Source organism: Oenanthe melanoleuca, unplaced genomic scaffold (genome assembly GCF_029582105.1).
Source record: "Oenanthe melanoleuca isolate GR-GAL-2019-014 unplaced genomic scaffold, OMel1.0 S007, whole genome shotgun sequence".
NCBI classification, from domain to species: Eukaryota; Metazoa; Chordata; class Aves; order Passeriformes; family Muscicapidae; genus Oenanthe; species Oenanthe melanoleuca.
This window is the reverse complement of record NW_026612656.1, coordinates 47,026-62,760: the sequence shown is the minus strand read 5'-3', so window position 1 is coordinate 62,760 and position 15,735 is coordinate 47,026. Positions and strand designations below refer to the sequence as shown.

Genomic DNA, 15,735 nt, shown 5'->3' with positions numbered 1-15,735 from the left:
CAGACTCCCTTATAATAAACTGCAACTGTAGCTTTTAGCATTTACAGAGCGTCTGAGTCTTGTTTCTCGCGTCCACCCTGATACAAAGAGTCCAGGAGTCGCCCGCAAATAAGTCTGGAAACCATGGCAGAATTGATTCCTTTGTCAGCAACCGCTTTCACGATAGCCTGCACATCCTTCGGGTTTACCGGGAAATACATTCTTTGGTTTCCGCCAGCACCCCCCACTCTGACTGGGAATACTAACTTGGCAGACGGAGCCCACTCTGCACATGCTATTTTTATTTTACGCCAGTCTGTAAGGGGGGGTTCGATTTGTGTCTGGTGTCCCCCTAACCCATGCCGGAGGGTTATAGCTAGTGGTGTTATATTTTGCGGCTCCCTTCTTATGAAAGCTGCAGCCGATGTCAGGTTCCTCTTCCGACTATCCCTCCGACCGGCTGTCCCAGCTTTGGTTAGAGTCAGAGCCGGAAGTCGACTGACTGGACGTTTCCGGGCTGCTCAGCCTTTTTCTCGGGCTCCGCCCTCGCCCCTTCCCCCGGGGGCCGGACCGTTCCCTCCCCCTGGGATCCCCCCGCCTCCTGCTGGGGGAGGTTCTTGCCCTATATGGACCTGATTTAAAATGAGCTCTGTGATTGGTCTTACGCTCCGCCTCGGGGGCTGTCCCTTCTTCCTGCTCGTTTGCGCTTGCGCTGTTCAGCGAGCTCTCTGCATGTCCGCCCCCCGCGTTAGCGCCCTTCCCCCCGCCACGAGGCTTGGCGCTATTTTTAAATTTATAAGGTGGTGGAGATTTTTTATCTGCTGCTGCGAGCTCTGATATTATAGCAGCACTCTGTGCCTCCTCCGTTAGCCCCTGCCACAATGCTCGCGCGCGGTCCCCCGCCTCCGGTGGCGGTGAGTTCGAACCGGGAGGGTGAGGAGGGAGCTCCGGGGACCGCGCGTCTGCGCGGTTGGCTGGGTCCGCGGTTTGAGTAGCCGCCCCGATCCCCAGCTGCGGCGTGGCGAATAAACAAGTTCGCGCGGCTTTCCAGGTTTCCTGCTCCTGCCGAGCAGCCCGCAAAGCCTGGATAACTTTGCTTTATGATTTAAGGGGTTTTTCTGAGCCGGAGGACATGGTGTCCTCAGCCAGGGCTGTGGTGCATTTATCCCATACGTCCGGATGGAGAATTTCTACCGGGCTCTCTATAGCCCCCAGCTTAATCAACCTCGGCACTGCGAGAATAAAATCCTTAAGCTTACAATCAATATTCCACTGAGCGTGGATCTCACTTACGACCTTCGCGACAGCTTCCATGCTCCTCGCTGGTCCAGGGGACGTCACCCTCACTGCACTCGCCAGCGCTGCAGTCGCCGGGTCCTGGTCAGGCGAACCCCAAAATCCGGGCGGTCGGTTCCCGACGTTTTGTCCCGGGTTTCGGCACCAATTTGTTGTCTGGTGGCCTGATTCAGGTCCGGCACGGTGGCCCTAACCCAGGGTCACTCGGTTCATTAGCTTTAGGACACCAATGTGGTGGACAGCAAATGGCGTTTATTGAGGGGTTACAAGGGTCTTTATAGCCTAGATAGTGGTGGTTATTTTCCCTAGCTTACGTCCGGCTGTGAGCTTAGATCCGGAGCAGTGGATTTCTGAGGGGAGAGGGGTTCCTATCTGTCCTGGGTTGGTGTTTTGACTGAATTCTCACCCTGCCCCCCCTTGGCCATGAAGCTGTCTGCTCCCAGGGGAGGGGCCGCCTGGGCTCGACTCTGTGGACTGGCCTTGGTTTTTTTCTTTCTTGCCGTGGCTCGCTTGGCTCTGGCTGCTGCTGCTCGTGGCTTTTCGCTGCTGTGGTAGTAGTTCGTTGCCTGGTTTGTTAGTTAGCTGTTTTTTTCCTTGATTTTTTGGCTTTATATTGCTTGAATCATTTGTTTTAGCTCGCTGTTGTTTAAGGCTTGCTGGCTGTTTTTTCTCGCCTTTCTCTCTCTCTCCCTCTCCCTTCCCCCCCCTCACCTCCCGAGGATCAGCACCAGCTCGCTCTGGAGGAACCCTGCGGCCTGCCTCTGGACACCGGCCAGAGAAGCATCTCGTCCTTCCAGTGAAGATCGAATCATCCACGTCTCTCTTTCTCTCTCAGTGAAAATTTTTTTTGTCATCTGGATCTGTGCTGGGAAGTGTTTCTCTTGTATGTGTTAATAAATAGGTTTTTTCCACTTTTCCCCCTGAGTAAAATATTTTTTTCTTAAGTCCAGTGGGATAAAAAATTGGAGGTTTATTCCCTGGAAAGCTCTTCAGGGGGTTTTTTCCCCTAAATTTGTCCAAACTAGGACACTATCTTAACCGTACATCCCAATATCTTCCGCACGCTTTTCCCTAACTCTCCACAGCCCAAGTTCAACTCAGGAAGACATTGGGCATCTTGTGTCTGTAGGAACTACCAAAACACCAAGATTCAGCCCAAAAATCCTCCAAATATCAAGACACAGATGAAAAAGCCCCGCAAACAGAGAGATTTAGCCCTAATCCCCTCCAAAATATAAAGATTCAGCCCCTGCAAAAAACCAAAGCAACAATGCTTAGGCCAATAAACCTCAGAAACACCAAGATTGACCTATGTAAAAATCATAGATCTCCCTCCCCTGTAACCTGCTGCATGTGTGGGAAGCAATGCACATGGGACTGGGGGAGAGGCTATAGACACAGGGAGGGGTGGAACATTGTGCTGATTCCCATTTCTGCTCCTCCTTCTCCTGTGTCCCTGCCCTTCCCACATTTGTCTTCCTTCTACTATTCCTCTTCCTCCTGCACAATCCCACCTTCTCCTCCCACATGCATCATTTGACCATTTTGTTCTTCAACCCTGCTTCTCCTTCCCTTCTCCTGCTGCCCCCAGCACCCACTGCCAGCTCCCTCTTCCCCCCACACCCACAGCATCCCAGCGCAGGGGCAGGGATGGAGCCGGGGCAGCGCTGGGCTCTCGGCCGCTCGCACCCGCACTCGGTCCCCACTGCAGCCGCTCCCGCCACGGCAGCGCGGGGGGGCCCGGCCTTGGCGCTGCCCCCTCCCACCTCCCCAAATTCCCCTCGTGGGGGGCGCTGGGGCCCGGGGGGGCGCAGGTGGGGTCCAGGTGGGGAACGCTGGGACCTGCGGCTCTGCCTGGACCCCCATGGAAGGAAGAACAGGAAAGTGTCTTTACAAACAGATGCTGGGAATCCCCTTGGACATAGGGCCAGGGACGGGTACATAAGGAAGTGACAGCAGAAGCCATCGGGTTCAGAAAATGTTGTTAATTGACCACACAGACTGCTGCTCAGCCAACGTCCTGCTAAATTCATGAACTCTCAGAAGGAGAACAAAGACCTAACAGAGCCATGAATATCGTTAGCTATACAAAAGTGGGGTGCATATTAAGGGGGGGATGCAGTGGGTGCGTTGGGAAGTCTGTACCTCTCAAGTACTTCAGCCAAGTAGAAGAAGCCTCTGTGAAATAGCTGAATGCTCAGGCTAAAAAGCATCTTTCAGTACTTGGGGAAAAAAAAGCACATATAGAAAGGAAAAGGTTAAATATTTGCCACATGTATTGACTGAAGGTTTGTGCTGTGTTGACCCAGAGAAGGACCTGGGAATCTCACAAGTAACGTTACCCAGCAATAAAATGGAGTTGAGAATTCTGAGAACTAATAAGAAATTGCAGGACCTGGATTGAGGATTCTCTGTTTGAGCCAGAATATTGTATGAGTTTTTAAAACCAGACAGCCTCAATGTTGTGGTATGGATTCAAGAAACAGCATAACTTCAGAAAATTAAATAAAACCAAAATGTTTGGTGCCCCAGTCATGGCTCTTCCAGACTCAGAAAATAAATTGGAATTGTGTGTGTGTTCTAGTACTGTCCTGGTTGAAGGGCAGGTGTCTGCCGATAAAGACAGAAGTTTTCCTTTGAAATAGAGACTTTAATTCCACTCCCCCCAAGTATTATAATTGTTTGAATCAAGGACTCTGAGGCAGAGATAAGGGGGCAGGAATAACAGCTCTTTTACTAATATCTCTAACCGGACAAGCAGAAACAACAGCAGTTGTTAAAATTACCAACAAAACAGTTCAAGTTCTGGCACCAAGTTAAAGCTTTGATAACCAAAAGAGCCTCTACATGGATGAGCAGTGCTCGGTGATTACAGAATGAAACTTGTTCAGTGGCACAGGAGGATTTAGAATTGAGGACAGGGGAAGGGTTTAACCCAGCCTTCTGTTTGAACAGCCTGCACAGGGGCTGGGAACAAACCCATGGCTGCATTCAAGAGACAGAGCTCCAGAGCCAGGCTGGGAGAGATTCCCTGGCCTGAGGGACAAAATGTGTTCATGGATGGGTCTGCAAGGGCAGGAGAAGGAAAAAGAGTTCCAAGACACGCTGTGATTAAGGAAAGGGAATTAGAGCAAGATTACACTCTGCCTAAGGAGTGCAGAGAAGCACCACTGGTGGCCAAGTGCCGTGACCCATCCCAAGTGTCCCTGAGCACAGAAACAGCCCCAGCACAGCTCAGCACGGGGGGACTCCTCACCCTGGGCTCAGGGGCTCTCAAGCCCCAGATTTGCACTTCCCAGCTGCAGCACCAGCATGGGAGGCCCCACTGAGCCTGCACTGAAGGCAACGCAGCAGCAGCCAGGGCTCCACATCCGGGGAAGCCCCTGGGGCTGCCCACACATCCTCTGCTCAAATCCTCTGCCTGGGCACCCTCCTTTGGCATCTCCAGCCACTGGGGCCAATCCTTGCTGCCACTGCTGCAGCTTCGCTGCTTTCTGTGCCTGCACTGCCACAGCTGCTGGGGAACACAACGGCACAATTCCACTCTGGCTCTCCATTGCACTCACACACTGGGCTGCCTGGGATTCGACTGCTGGAAAATATACAAAATCTAAATTTAAAAAAAAAATCTTAATTCTGGACTCGGGCTAGGTTTGCTTTTGCATTGGGGAAAGGAATTTCGAAGAGTTTTTTTAAGGAATGTTATGGCATTCAACAGAGATCAGTTTAATATCCCAACAAACTGGGAATAGCCCAAAAGACACCCACAAATGCAACGACCATTAGCAAAACATCAACGGCCATTAGCAAACATCAAGGAACACCCACCCCAGACACAGCCCCGGGCATTGCTGGAGACACCTGGTCTGGAAAAAGCTGAGAAGGAAATCCAGGAGTGGGACCAAATTAACATCAGAAGGACAGAATCAGAGGCAAAGAAATCCGGGTCCTATAGTAAACTAGATACTAAGAACTACACAACTTGGAAGGAATGAACATCAATCCAATGTATTTCAATAGACTCAGACTGTATGAAATTTCGGAAAAATCCAGTGCAATTCCCGTGTCATGGAATGATTTTCTCTGCACACCCGGGCTATGTGTGGAAGAAATTATTTCTGTTGCACATCTTCGCAAGAATCAAATAATGTCTTGACTCTCTAACACTAAAGATGTCAATTGAAAAGCAGATTGTGGGGGGCCATATGTGAGTCATGCAATGGCTGCTGTGCAAGAGAAACATGGGTTCCAGTTAGCCAGGGGAGGAGCTTTAGAAATGCAAATTAACACTGCTGGGGCAAAAACATCCATTTATCATTGGAATTACAGAATTAGGTTACAAGGACAAGCAGTGAGGTCACTGAGAATGTCAGGAAAATTAATCCAAAAACACCAGAAGTTTATGTCCAAAAAGGAGACAGAAGAGTTCTGCTTTGCTTTATTTGAATAAAGGGAGAGGCCATGGGCCATTCGTCTGTGATCTCTCAAATTTTTGGAGGACGCAGCCTCCTTTTTACCCTATTTTCCCGGCCATGTTTCTCTATCTCCTTTTCCATTCACGGAAGTACTTGAGAGGTACAGACATCCCAGAACGCCTCACACATGTGATTCCCCTCTAATTATAACCCCCCCTTTTAATTCTTAATTCTTATAGAAGTCACAGCTTTTCTCCATTGCTTTTTTCTTCTTTCAATATCCTATTTCACTTATCAGCAAACCTACACTTTGTTTTTAAAGGCAATTTTCTCTTTCCATTCATCAATCACTGTAATCCATCCCATTGTTTCTTTTATCCCTCAATGCTGGTCTTATCTACCAGCAGATCCACAGCTCATTTGTAAAGACAAATCCAACATGCCTTTCAAGAATAATTCCAAAACCAAAGAGGATCCAGGAAAAGAGATTGAGTCAATAGTAACTAAAACATTGTAAACGCAATTCTTGAGAAAATGAAGAGGGAGACCTGGAGATCTGTCACCTGCTGCTGCAGGTGGGACACCTGGGGGGACATGGGGACAGCTGGGGGACATGGGGACACCTGGAGATACACCTGAGATACACCTGGGGGTCATGGGGACACCTGGGGACATGTGAGATACACCTGAGCACACCTGGGGACACCTGGAGATCTGTCACCTGCTGCTGCAGGTGGGCACACCTGAGACATTGAGGACGCACTTGGGGGACAGCTGGGGACACCTGAGATACTGGTCAATGCTGGTCAGTGCTGGTCAGTGTTGGTCAGTGGTCACTCAGTGGTCACTCAGTGGTCACTCAGCGGTCACTCTGTGTCCCCCAGGCTGGCGCCAACATCAACGCTGTGGACAAGCAGCGCTGGGGGTGGGGGGGTCAGTGATGACCATGGGTGGTCAGTGGCAGTCAGTACTGGTCAGTACTGGTCTGTACTGGTCTATACTGGTCTGTACCGGTCTGTACTGGTCAGTGCTGGTCAGTGGTCACTTAGCGGTCACTCTGTGTCCCCCAAGGCCGGCGCCAACATCAGTGCGGTGGACAAGCAGCACTGGGGGTGGGGGGGGTCAGTGATGGTCAGAGATGACCATGGGTGGTCAGTGCTGGTCAGTACTGGTCTGTACTGGTCTGTACTGGTCAGCGGCCACTCAGTGGTCACTCTGTCCCCCCAGGCCGGCGCCAACATCAACGCCGTGGACAAGCAGCGCCGCACGCCGCTGATGGAGGCCGTGGCGCACGACCAGCTGGAGGCAGCGCGGTACCTGCTGCTGCGCGGCGGCTGCGTCTACAGCAAGGTGACGTCACCACCGGGCCAGTGACGTCACCGTGACGTCATCGCGCAATGCGGTAACCCCCACACTTCCCACACCCCCCATGGTGTCGCTGCCCCGGTTGATGTCACTTCCTCTTGTGTGATGTCACAGTGCCCTTTATGACCGCACAGAGCTCTCTGTGACATCACCGTGTCCTCTATGACATCACCACATGCTCTATGATGTCACAGTGCTCTCTATGACATCACCACATGCTCTGTGATGTCACAGCGCTCTCTATGACATCACCATGTCCTCTATGACATCACCACATGCTCTATGATGTCACAGTGCTCTCTATGATGTCATTGTGTGCTCTCTGTGATGTCACTGTCCCTTGTGTTACGTCATCCCACCCCTATGCTGTCACCATGCCTCCTATGATGTCACCGTGTTCTCTGTGACATCACAGTGCCGTGTGTGATGTCACTGCGATCTCTGTGACGGCACTGTCCCCTCTATGGCGTCATTGTGCTATATGTGATGTCACCGTGTCCTTTATGATGTCACCACACCCTCTGTGATGTCACGGTGCCCTGTATGATGTCACTGTGCCTTCTATGCTGTCACCATGCCTCCTATGACGTCACCGTGTTCTCTGTGACATCACAGTGCCCTCTGTGATGTTATTGCACTCTCTGTGACCTCACCGTCCCCTCAATGACATAATTGTGCTCTCTATGGCGTCACCATGTCCCCTATGACATCACCACATAATCTATGACATCACAGTGCGGTCTATGATGTCATCGTGCTCTCTGTGACTCCACCGACCCCTCTATGACATCACTGTGTTCCCTGTGACATCACAGCATGCTGTATGATGTCATCGTGCTCTCTGTGACGCCACGATGCCATGACATCACTGTGCCTCCTGTGACATCACCGTGTTTTCTATGACATCACAGCACCCTGCATGACATTATTGTGTTCCCTGTGACATCACAATCCCTGTATGAGATTATTGTGCGATTTGTGATGTCACCTTCCCCTGTATGATGTCACCACATCCCTATATGACGTCACCACCCCTGTATGACATCACTACTCCCTGTATGACATCACCACCATCTGTATGATGTCACCACTTCTCTGTATGACATCACCAGCCCTCTCTATGACATCCCCACGCCCTGTGTGACGTCACCTCCCCTCTCTATGATGTCACAGGAGAAGGACGGCTCCACCTGCCTGCACCACGCGGCCAAAAACGGGAACCTGGAGATGGTGGAGCTGCTGCTGAGCACGGGGCAGGTGGATGTAAACGCACAGGTGAGTGTCCACTCAGTGTCCTGAGTGTCCTGAGAGTGTCCACTCAGTGTCCAGTGACTGTCCTGGGAGTGTCCACTCAGTGTCCTGAGTGTCCTGGGGCTGTCCAGGTGTTGTCCTGAGCATCCTGGGAGTGCGCTGAGTGTCTGCGGGTGTCCAGGGATTGTCCTGAGTGTCCACTCAGTGTCCAGGGACTGTCCAGTGACTGTCCTGAGTGTCCATTCAGTGTCCAGGCATTGTCCTGAGTGTCCTGGGAGTGTCCTGAGAGTGTCCTGAGAGTGTCCAGTCAGTGTCCTGAGTGTCTGGGGTGTCCAGTGATTGTCCTGAGAGTGTCCAGTGACTGTTCTGAGAGTGTCCTGAGTGTCCTGAGAGTGTCCAGGCGTTGTCCTGAGTGTCCTGGGAGTGTCCTGAGAGTGTCCTGGGAGTGTCCACTCAGTGGCCTGAGTGTCCTGGGGCTGTCCAGGGGTTGTCCTGAGTGTCCTGGGAGTGTCCTGAGTGTCTGAGGGTGTCCAGGGATTGTCCTGAGAGTGTCCAGTGAGTGTCCCACAAGTGTCCTTAGCGTCCTCAGAGTGTCCTGGGAGTGGTCAGGGACTGCCCTGAGTGTTCTGGGTGTGGTCAGAGGGTCAGGGGTGCCCAGTGACCCCTGAGTGACCCCAAGTGACCCCGAGTGACCCCCAGGACAACGGGGGCTGGACCCCGATCATCTGGGTCCGGGTTTAGGGGGTCAGTGGGGGTCAGAGATGGTCAGTGGGGGTCAGGGATCGTTTGGGGATGTCAGGGGTGGTCACTGACCCCTGAGTGACCCCCAGGACAATGGGGGCTGGACCCCGATCATCTGGGCCTGGGTTTGGGGTGATCAGTGGGGGTCAGGGATGGTCAGTGGGGGTCAGGATGGGTCAGGGGTGGTGAGTGACCCCTGAGTGACCCCAAGTGACCCCTGAATGACCCCCAGGACAACAGGGGTGGACCCCAATCATCTGGGTCTGGGTCAGGGGTGGTCACTGGGGGGTCAATGACCCCCCCTGAGTGACCCCTGCCTGACCCCCAGGACAACGAGGGCTGGACCCCGATCATCTGCGGCCGAGCACAAACACATCGAGGTCATTCGGCGGCTGCTGACGCGCGGGGCCGACGTCACCCTGACCAACAACGTGAGCTGGGGACACACCTGGGCACACCTGGGCACACCTGGGGACAGCTGGGGACACCTGGGGACAGCTGGGACACACCTGGGGGGACACCTGGGGACAGCTGGGGGACATTTGGGGACACCTGGGAGGGACTGGAGCACACCTGGGGACATCTGGGGACACCTGGGACACACCTGGGGACAACTGGGGACACCTGGGACACACCTGGGGACATTTGGAGACACCTGGGGACACACCTGACCTGGGGACATTTGGAGACACCTGGGACACACCTGGTGACACCTGGGGACAGCTGGGGGACATTTGAGGGACACCTGGGGACATCTGGGGACACCTGGGATTTTTGTGTTAATTTTGTGTTAATATTGGGTGAATTTTATGTTAATATTTGGGTAAATTTTGTATGAATTTTGTGTGAAGTTTGTGTGATTTTTGGGTTAACCCTGGGTAAATTCTGGGTGATTTTTGTGATAATTTTGTGACAATTTTGTGATAATTTTGTGATAATTTTGGGTAAGTTTTGTATTAATTTTGGAATAATTTTTGGATAATTTTGGGAGATTTTGGGGTGAATTTTGGATGATTTTTTGATTCATCCTGGGTAAATTTTGGGTTAACTTTGTGTAAGTTTTGGGTAAACTTTGGGTGATTTTTATGTTAATCCTGGGAAAATTCTGGGTGAAATTTGGGATAATTTTGGGTAAATTGGGGGTGATTTTTGTAGTAATTTTGGGTGAATTCTGGAATGAATTTTGGATGAATTTGGGTAAATTTTGTGTGAATTTTGGGATAATTTTTGGGTAAATTTTAGTTGAATTTTAGGTGAATTTTGTGTTAATCCTCAGTAAATTCTGGGTGAATTTTGGGATAATTTTTGTGTGAATTTTGGCATGAATTTGGGATAATTTTTGTGTTAATTCTGGGATGAATTTTGGGATGAATTTTGGGTAAATTTTGGGTGATTTTGGGTGAAATTTGGGATAATTTTGGGTAAATTGGGGGGTGATTTTTGTATTAATTTTGGGTGAATTTTGGGATGAATTTTATAAATTTTGGTAAATTTTGTGTTAATTTTGGGATAATTTTTGGTAAATTCTGGGTGAATTCTGGGATAATTTTGGGTAAATCTGGGATAATTTTTGTGTGAATTTTGGGAGATTTTGGGATAATTTTTGTGTTAATTTGGTGTGAATTTTTTGTGATTTTTGTGTTAATCCTGGGTAAATTCTGGGTGAAATTTGGGATAATTTTGGGTAAATTGGAGGTGATTTTTTATTAATTCTGGGCTGAATTTTGGGTGATTTTGGGTGATTTCTGCCCCCAGCACTGCACCTGCCAGGACGATTGCTCCTCCTCCAACTGCCTGTGCGGGCAGCTCAGCATCTGCTGCTGGTACAACAAGGTGAGGGGGGTCCCCAAAAACCCCTGGGAAAGGGGGGACCCCAAATCCAAAAACACCCCAAAAATACACACAGAGCACCCCAAAAACACCTGGGAAAGGGGGGGGACCCCAAATCCAAAAACAGCCCAAAAATAGAAACACAGAGCACCCCAAAAATAACCTGGGAAAGGGAGGGACCCCAAATCTAAAAACATCCCAAAATAGACACAGAGCACTCCAAAAACCCCTGGGAAAGGGAGGGACCCCAAATCCAAAAACAGCCCAAAAACACCTGGGAAAGAGGAGGGACCCCAAAAAGAGACACAGAGCACCCCAAAAAATACCCTGGGAAAGGGGAAGGACCCCAAAATCCAAACACATCCCAAAAATAGACACAGCACCCCCAAAAATACTCTGGGAAAGGGGAGGGACCCCAAAATCCAAACACACCCCAAAAACAGACACAGAGCACCCCAAAAACCTCCTGGGAAAGGGGAGGGACCCCAAAATCCAAACACACCCTAAAAATAGACACAGAACATCCCAAAAAATACCCTGGGAATGGTAGTTGAGGAAGATTCCACAGATATCAAAGGAGCAGCTGGGTATATCCCTAAAAGGCAGCTGTAGATCTGAAATACCTTGGGAATTAGAGAGACATCAGTGAGCCACTTTTGAGTCCAACTGTTAGTGAAGAACCCTGTTCCAGAGAAATGTCAGCTTTTCTCAAGGAAGTTGAGCAGCAGGATATCATGGCTCATGTAGCTGGCAGGTATGAAGCAGACAAAGTGGGACATTTGTAGAGATTAACCCTGTGACTCACTGATGACAACAGGATGAAGAACCCATTTGATCAGACTCTGGGTCTTAGTAAGAAATGAAGAGGCCTCTGTTTATTATATTAGGCCAAGTTGTTCCTTGTCAGGTCGTAGCAGCTGCTTGGCAGCAGGCACTGCTGTAACTTCAGCCCATCACATCTGGAGGCAGCCCTAGAAGTGCTCTGCACCTCAGCTGGTGCCAGAGCACAGGGACACCCAGACACCTTCTTTAGACCCGTGTGTGCCATAAACTAAAGGCATCTCCCCAAACCAAGCTATCCAACCCAGCACTTAGCACAGAATATGTCACTGCCAGGGACGTCAGCATACAACCCAGCACTTAGCACAGAATATGTCACTGCCAGGGACGTCAGCATACAAAGAAAAATACAATTACAAAACCTATTGGGGATTTGATATAGTACAGGAAAAATTCAAATGCTGGTACTAACCTTCATAAATGAGCATATATACTAGCTGTTTTCCTGAAGTGTAGTTAAATAGTGTGCACTTTCCATAGCAGTTCAATTCTTCACTTCATGCATTCACAGCAGGCAGAGCTCTCACACAACTTGTGTAAGGAAGGGCTTAGTTCAAATGAACCGTGCTGCTTCCTCTGAAAGATACAAAATTATGGAAATGACAGATGCAAAGTCATAGTGTTAGTGTAGAAACACATAATCACAGGATGATTATATGCAGGTGCTTTTATTGAAGAGCTCTGGGAATCAGGGGTACAAACCCAAATCTGACTCCGACATGGATTCGAGATGGACATGTTTTTATACCCTTTTTGTTACATAGCTATATATTAATTATTAAACCCATATTGTTCTATTGCATACATTGATTTTATCCAAGCATGTATTCTTGCTGTTTTCATCAGGACCCCCCAAACATCCTTTCTTATGATTCTTGTTACAATTCCATTGTTTCTCATGATTCCTATTGTGATTAAACAATAATTATATTCAATTACCAAACAATCATTATATTTAACAATCATATTATTTATGATATGATGATTTCACAGGTGTAGACAAAGCTCGACGTTCATTCCCAGGGCTCAGTTCCCTTTCCCAGGCCTACCAGACCCAGCTTTTCTTTCCACCCCCTGAATCTATTGCATAAAATTCCCCTGTTTTAGAAAAATTTTAATCCTTCGATATCACTATTACCAAGACCACAAATATTAGCTGATAGAATAAATCATACTGCACGTGGATAATCAAGAGATTTTACAATGCACTCTAAACAATAACAAATCTTCAATATTGAACTATGTTGCTGCTGCCTCAGCAACTCCCAGATGAATGAGGACAATAATAACTACATCATACACTGATTATTTCTGCCTTTCAGAACAGGATACGGTGACATTGCCACTTGTGTTTACCATTCTGTATCATGTGGTTTATTGTCATTTTATGATTTTTAACAGTATCTGTTAATATTATTTTTCCTACTGGCTCATTTTCTGCTTTACAGCCACAGCTATTTCAGAGATTTGTTTTGCTCTCAGACAGCAGCAGACAGCAAATCAGACCTATGTTTACTTGCAATGTTCATTAGCTCCTGGGAATACCTTACAATGGCAATTTGTCATTCACAACACTTTCTGATACTCCAGTGACAAATCAAGTGCTACTGGTTCATTACTGCAAGCTGTAGCAAAATGTTTATCTTTTAAATCTGTGGCTGAAACTAAAATAATCAGCATTAATTATTCAGCAACATGAAAGAAGTGATAAGCTTTTAATCGCTATGAATCTAATCCATATAAAACACATTTTAAGTATGACTAAGATGAGCTAGATAAGCTCTTTTTATTGCTAACAAATGATTCTTTTAATCTTAAGGATCAGGGTCTCTTACCTCCATCCTTTATGAGATCTTCACATTAACTGCTATACAATATCCCACAGATACTTTGTGCAACGCTTCTGTTAATAATGTCTGTTGCTCACCACCAATGACACATCAATTTTGGTTTTTTTTTGGTGACACAATTAAAATTATTGTTTGTATGCTTCTAAACCAAACTTCATCAAACTTGTAAATTTTTTACCCAATTGATTTTTGAAAGAACAGTAGAATTTCTCTTCCTGATTTGACTAAGAAAGAACAAAACATGAGGGTAGCAAAAAATATCGATGAGAACTCGTTTGTGTATGAGCATTTATTCAGCTGATAATTCATATCAGTACATATATACATTGTTTTTAGATAATAGTATATTTAGCAAGGGTTTACAAAGTGATGTGAACTAACTATCAGGTCATTGCTTTAAAAGATTTGCTCTCTTCCCCTTCTTTTAAACTTTCTGTTCCTGAGAACCACAGGGAGATGTAAATGATAAAGAAGTTCCACGGTATCAATGAGTCCAGTGGATTACTGACATTAAAATCAAAATCAAAAGTATACACATGCCTTGTTTACTAGCAAAAAGAGAACAGAAGGGAAATCTCAGTTTTGATTCCTGGACATTAATCAGATTTAAAGGAAATATTGCACAGAATGAAATACAATTTGTATTAAATTTTAAACCAGCCCTGCAATTCTCACCCTTAATCATTTTAGCAAAGTGTCTTCATACTAGAAGTACTTTAGAAAATAATTGGAAATAAAGTTCCATGGAACCATGCTATCATAAAACAACTACCCTTTCTTAAGTTCTTCACAGAGAAGAACGAATATTTTATAAATCTGCTAAAGGGCAGAATGCATGGTTTAAGATGCTGAGCTCTACCTTTTGAGACACAGAGGGTACTTAATGCAGAGATAGTCTAAGAAATCCAAAAAACTGTGTTAGCAATGGGGCAACAAGTTCTGAACTCTTAGAATTGGTATCATTTATAATCAGGCCTGCTCTCTGCAGTGGTTTGAGCTCCAAGGGCCAAGCAGAGCCTGCAGGACAGGGAGCTGAGCTGTACCTGCAGTTCCAGGAGGGGTCCCGTTGGTGGCTCAGGAGCAGCTCCGGTGTCCATCAGCAATGTGCCCGCTCCTCCCGCCTGCTGCCAGTCCTTCCCTTGCAGTGCAGCAGGAGCTGCTCCCTGCCCCCGGCCAGCTCCTTTGCCTGCAGTCCCTTCCAGTGCTGGCACTACAAGCTCCCTCCTGCCTTGAGCCAAATGCCTGCCTGCACCTTGGGCTGCCTTTGCCAGGTCCCTTTTCCCAAGAGTTTCACTCCCAGACTTCAGCCCCAGCCCATTGGTTATTTCCATCACCAGGTAGTTTCACACAATGAACCATTTTGGTTTTACCTAAGAGGTGAATCATTGAGATTGTGGTGCTTTCTTGCACACAATGTCCTGCTAAGACCAAGAACGAGCTGTTTCTGCAGCTTAGTTTGTGGCTATTCCTACATCATTATATTCCACAATGAATGACTGAAGAAAATCTGTCCTTTTCCTTACTAAACTGAGGCTGCAGCTTAGTGCAAATATGTGTGTGTCCTGGTTTGAAAAGACAGTTGTGCTAGGGAAAAGCAGGGCCTTCCCTCAAAATGGAGCTAATAAACCCTTCCCTCTGAATTAGTATAAATTTGAAATTAAGAGGCTCTCAGGCAAAGATATGGGATAGAAATAACAGTTCTTTACTAGTCTATCTAACAAGACAAACAAAACAACAACAACTATGAAATCAACACCAAACAGAGCAGTAACCCAGTTCCAGCCCTTCTTGGCCGCAGGCTCACTTCCCTGTGCCCCCTCCCCTGTCATTAGCCATCAGTGCTGCTTCGCATGTCAATGGGAAAAAATTCCACAGAGAGGTTAGGAAAACAAACAAATCCCAAACAGTGTGAAAAGAGAGTAAATGTCATAATCCCCTTACATTTTCTACCCTTCCCTCCCCAGCCAGGGTGCTGCCTGAGGGGGTTCCAGTGATGGACCACAACTCACAAATAACCTCAGTCAGGTTCTATTACCCACAGATTGACAGACCTGTGAGGAATTGGCTGCCACAGCCTGTCACACACTCACCAGAGCTTAAGGATCAGTGAAAAAATAGGGACAAATATTGATGTGGTCACTCATCATGGAAATGAGAAGTGCCCCAAA

General features: G+C 47.8%; 1 protein-coding gene across 1 annotated transcript; it reads left to right on the top strand.

The window, feature by feature from the left end:
* The first annotated feature begins 6,395 nt into the window (after positions 1–6,395).
* LOC130266269 (histone-lysine N-methyltransferase EHMT2-like) lies at positions 6,396–11,712 on the top strand. The gene is made up of 7 exons (XM_056515590.1): positions 6,396–6,423; positions 6,918–7,040; positions 8,229–8,330; positions 9,006–9,036; positions 9,405–9,478; positions 10,803–10,880; positions 11,695–11,712. Exons 2-7 carry the CDS (start codon positions 6,966–6,968, stop codon positions 11,710–11,712), a joined length of 378 nt encoding a protein of 125 aa, XP_056371565.1. The 5' UTR covers positions 6,396–6,423; positions 6,918–6,965.
* The last annotated feature ends 4,023 nt before the right edge of the window (positions 11,713–15,735 follow it).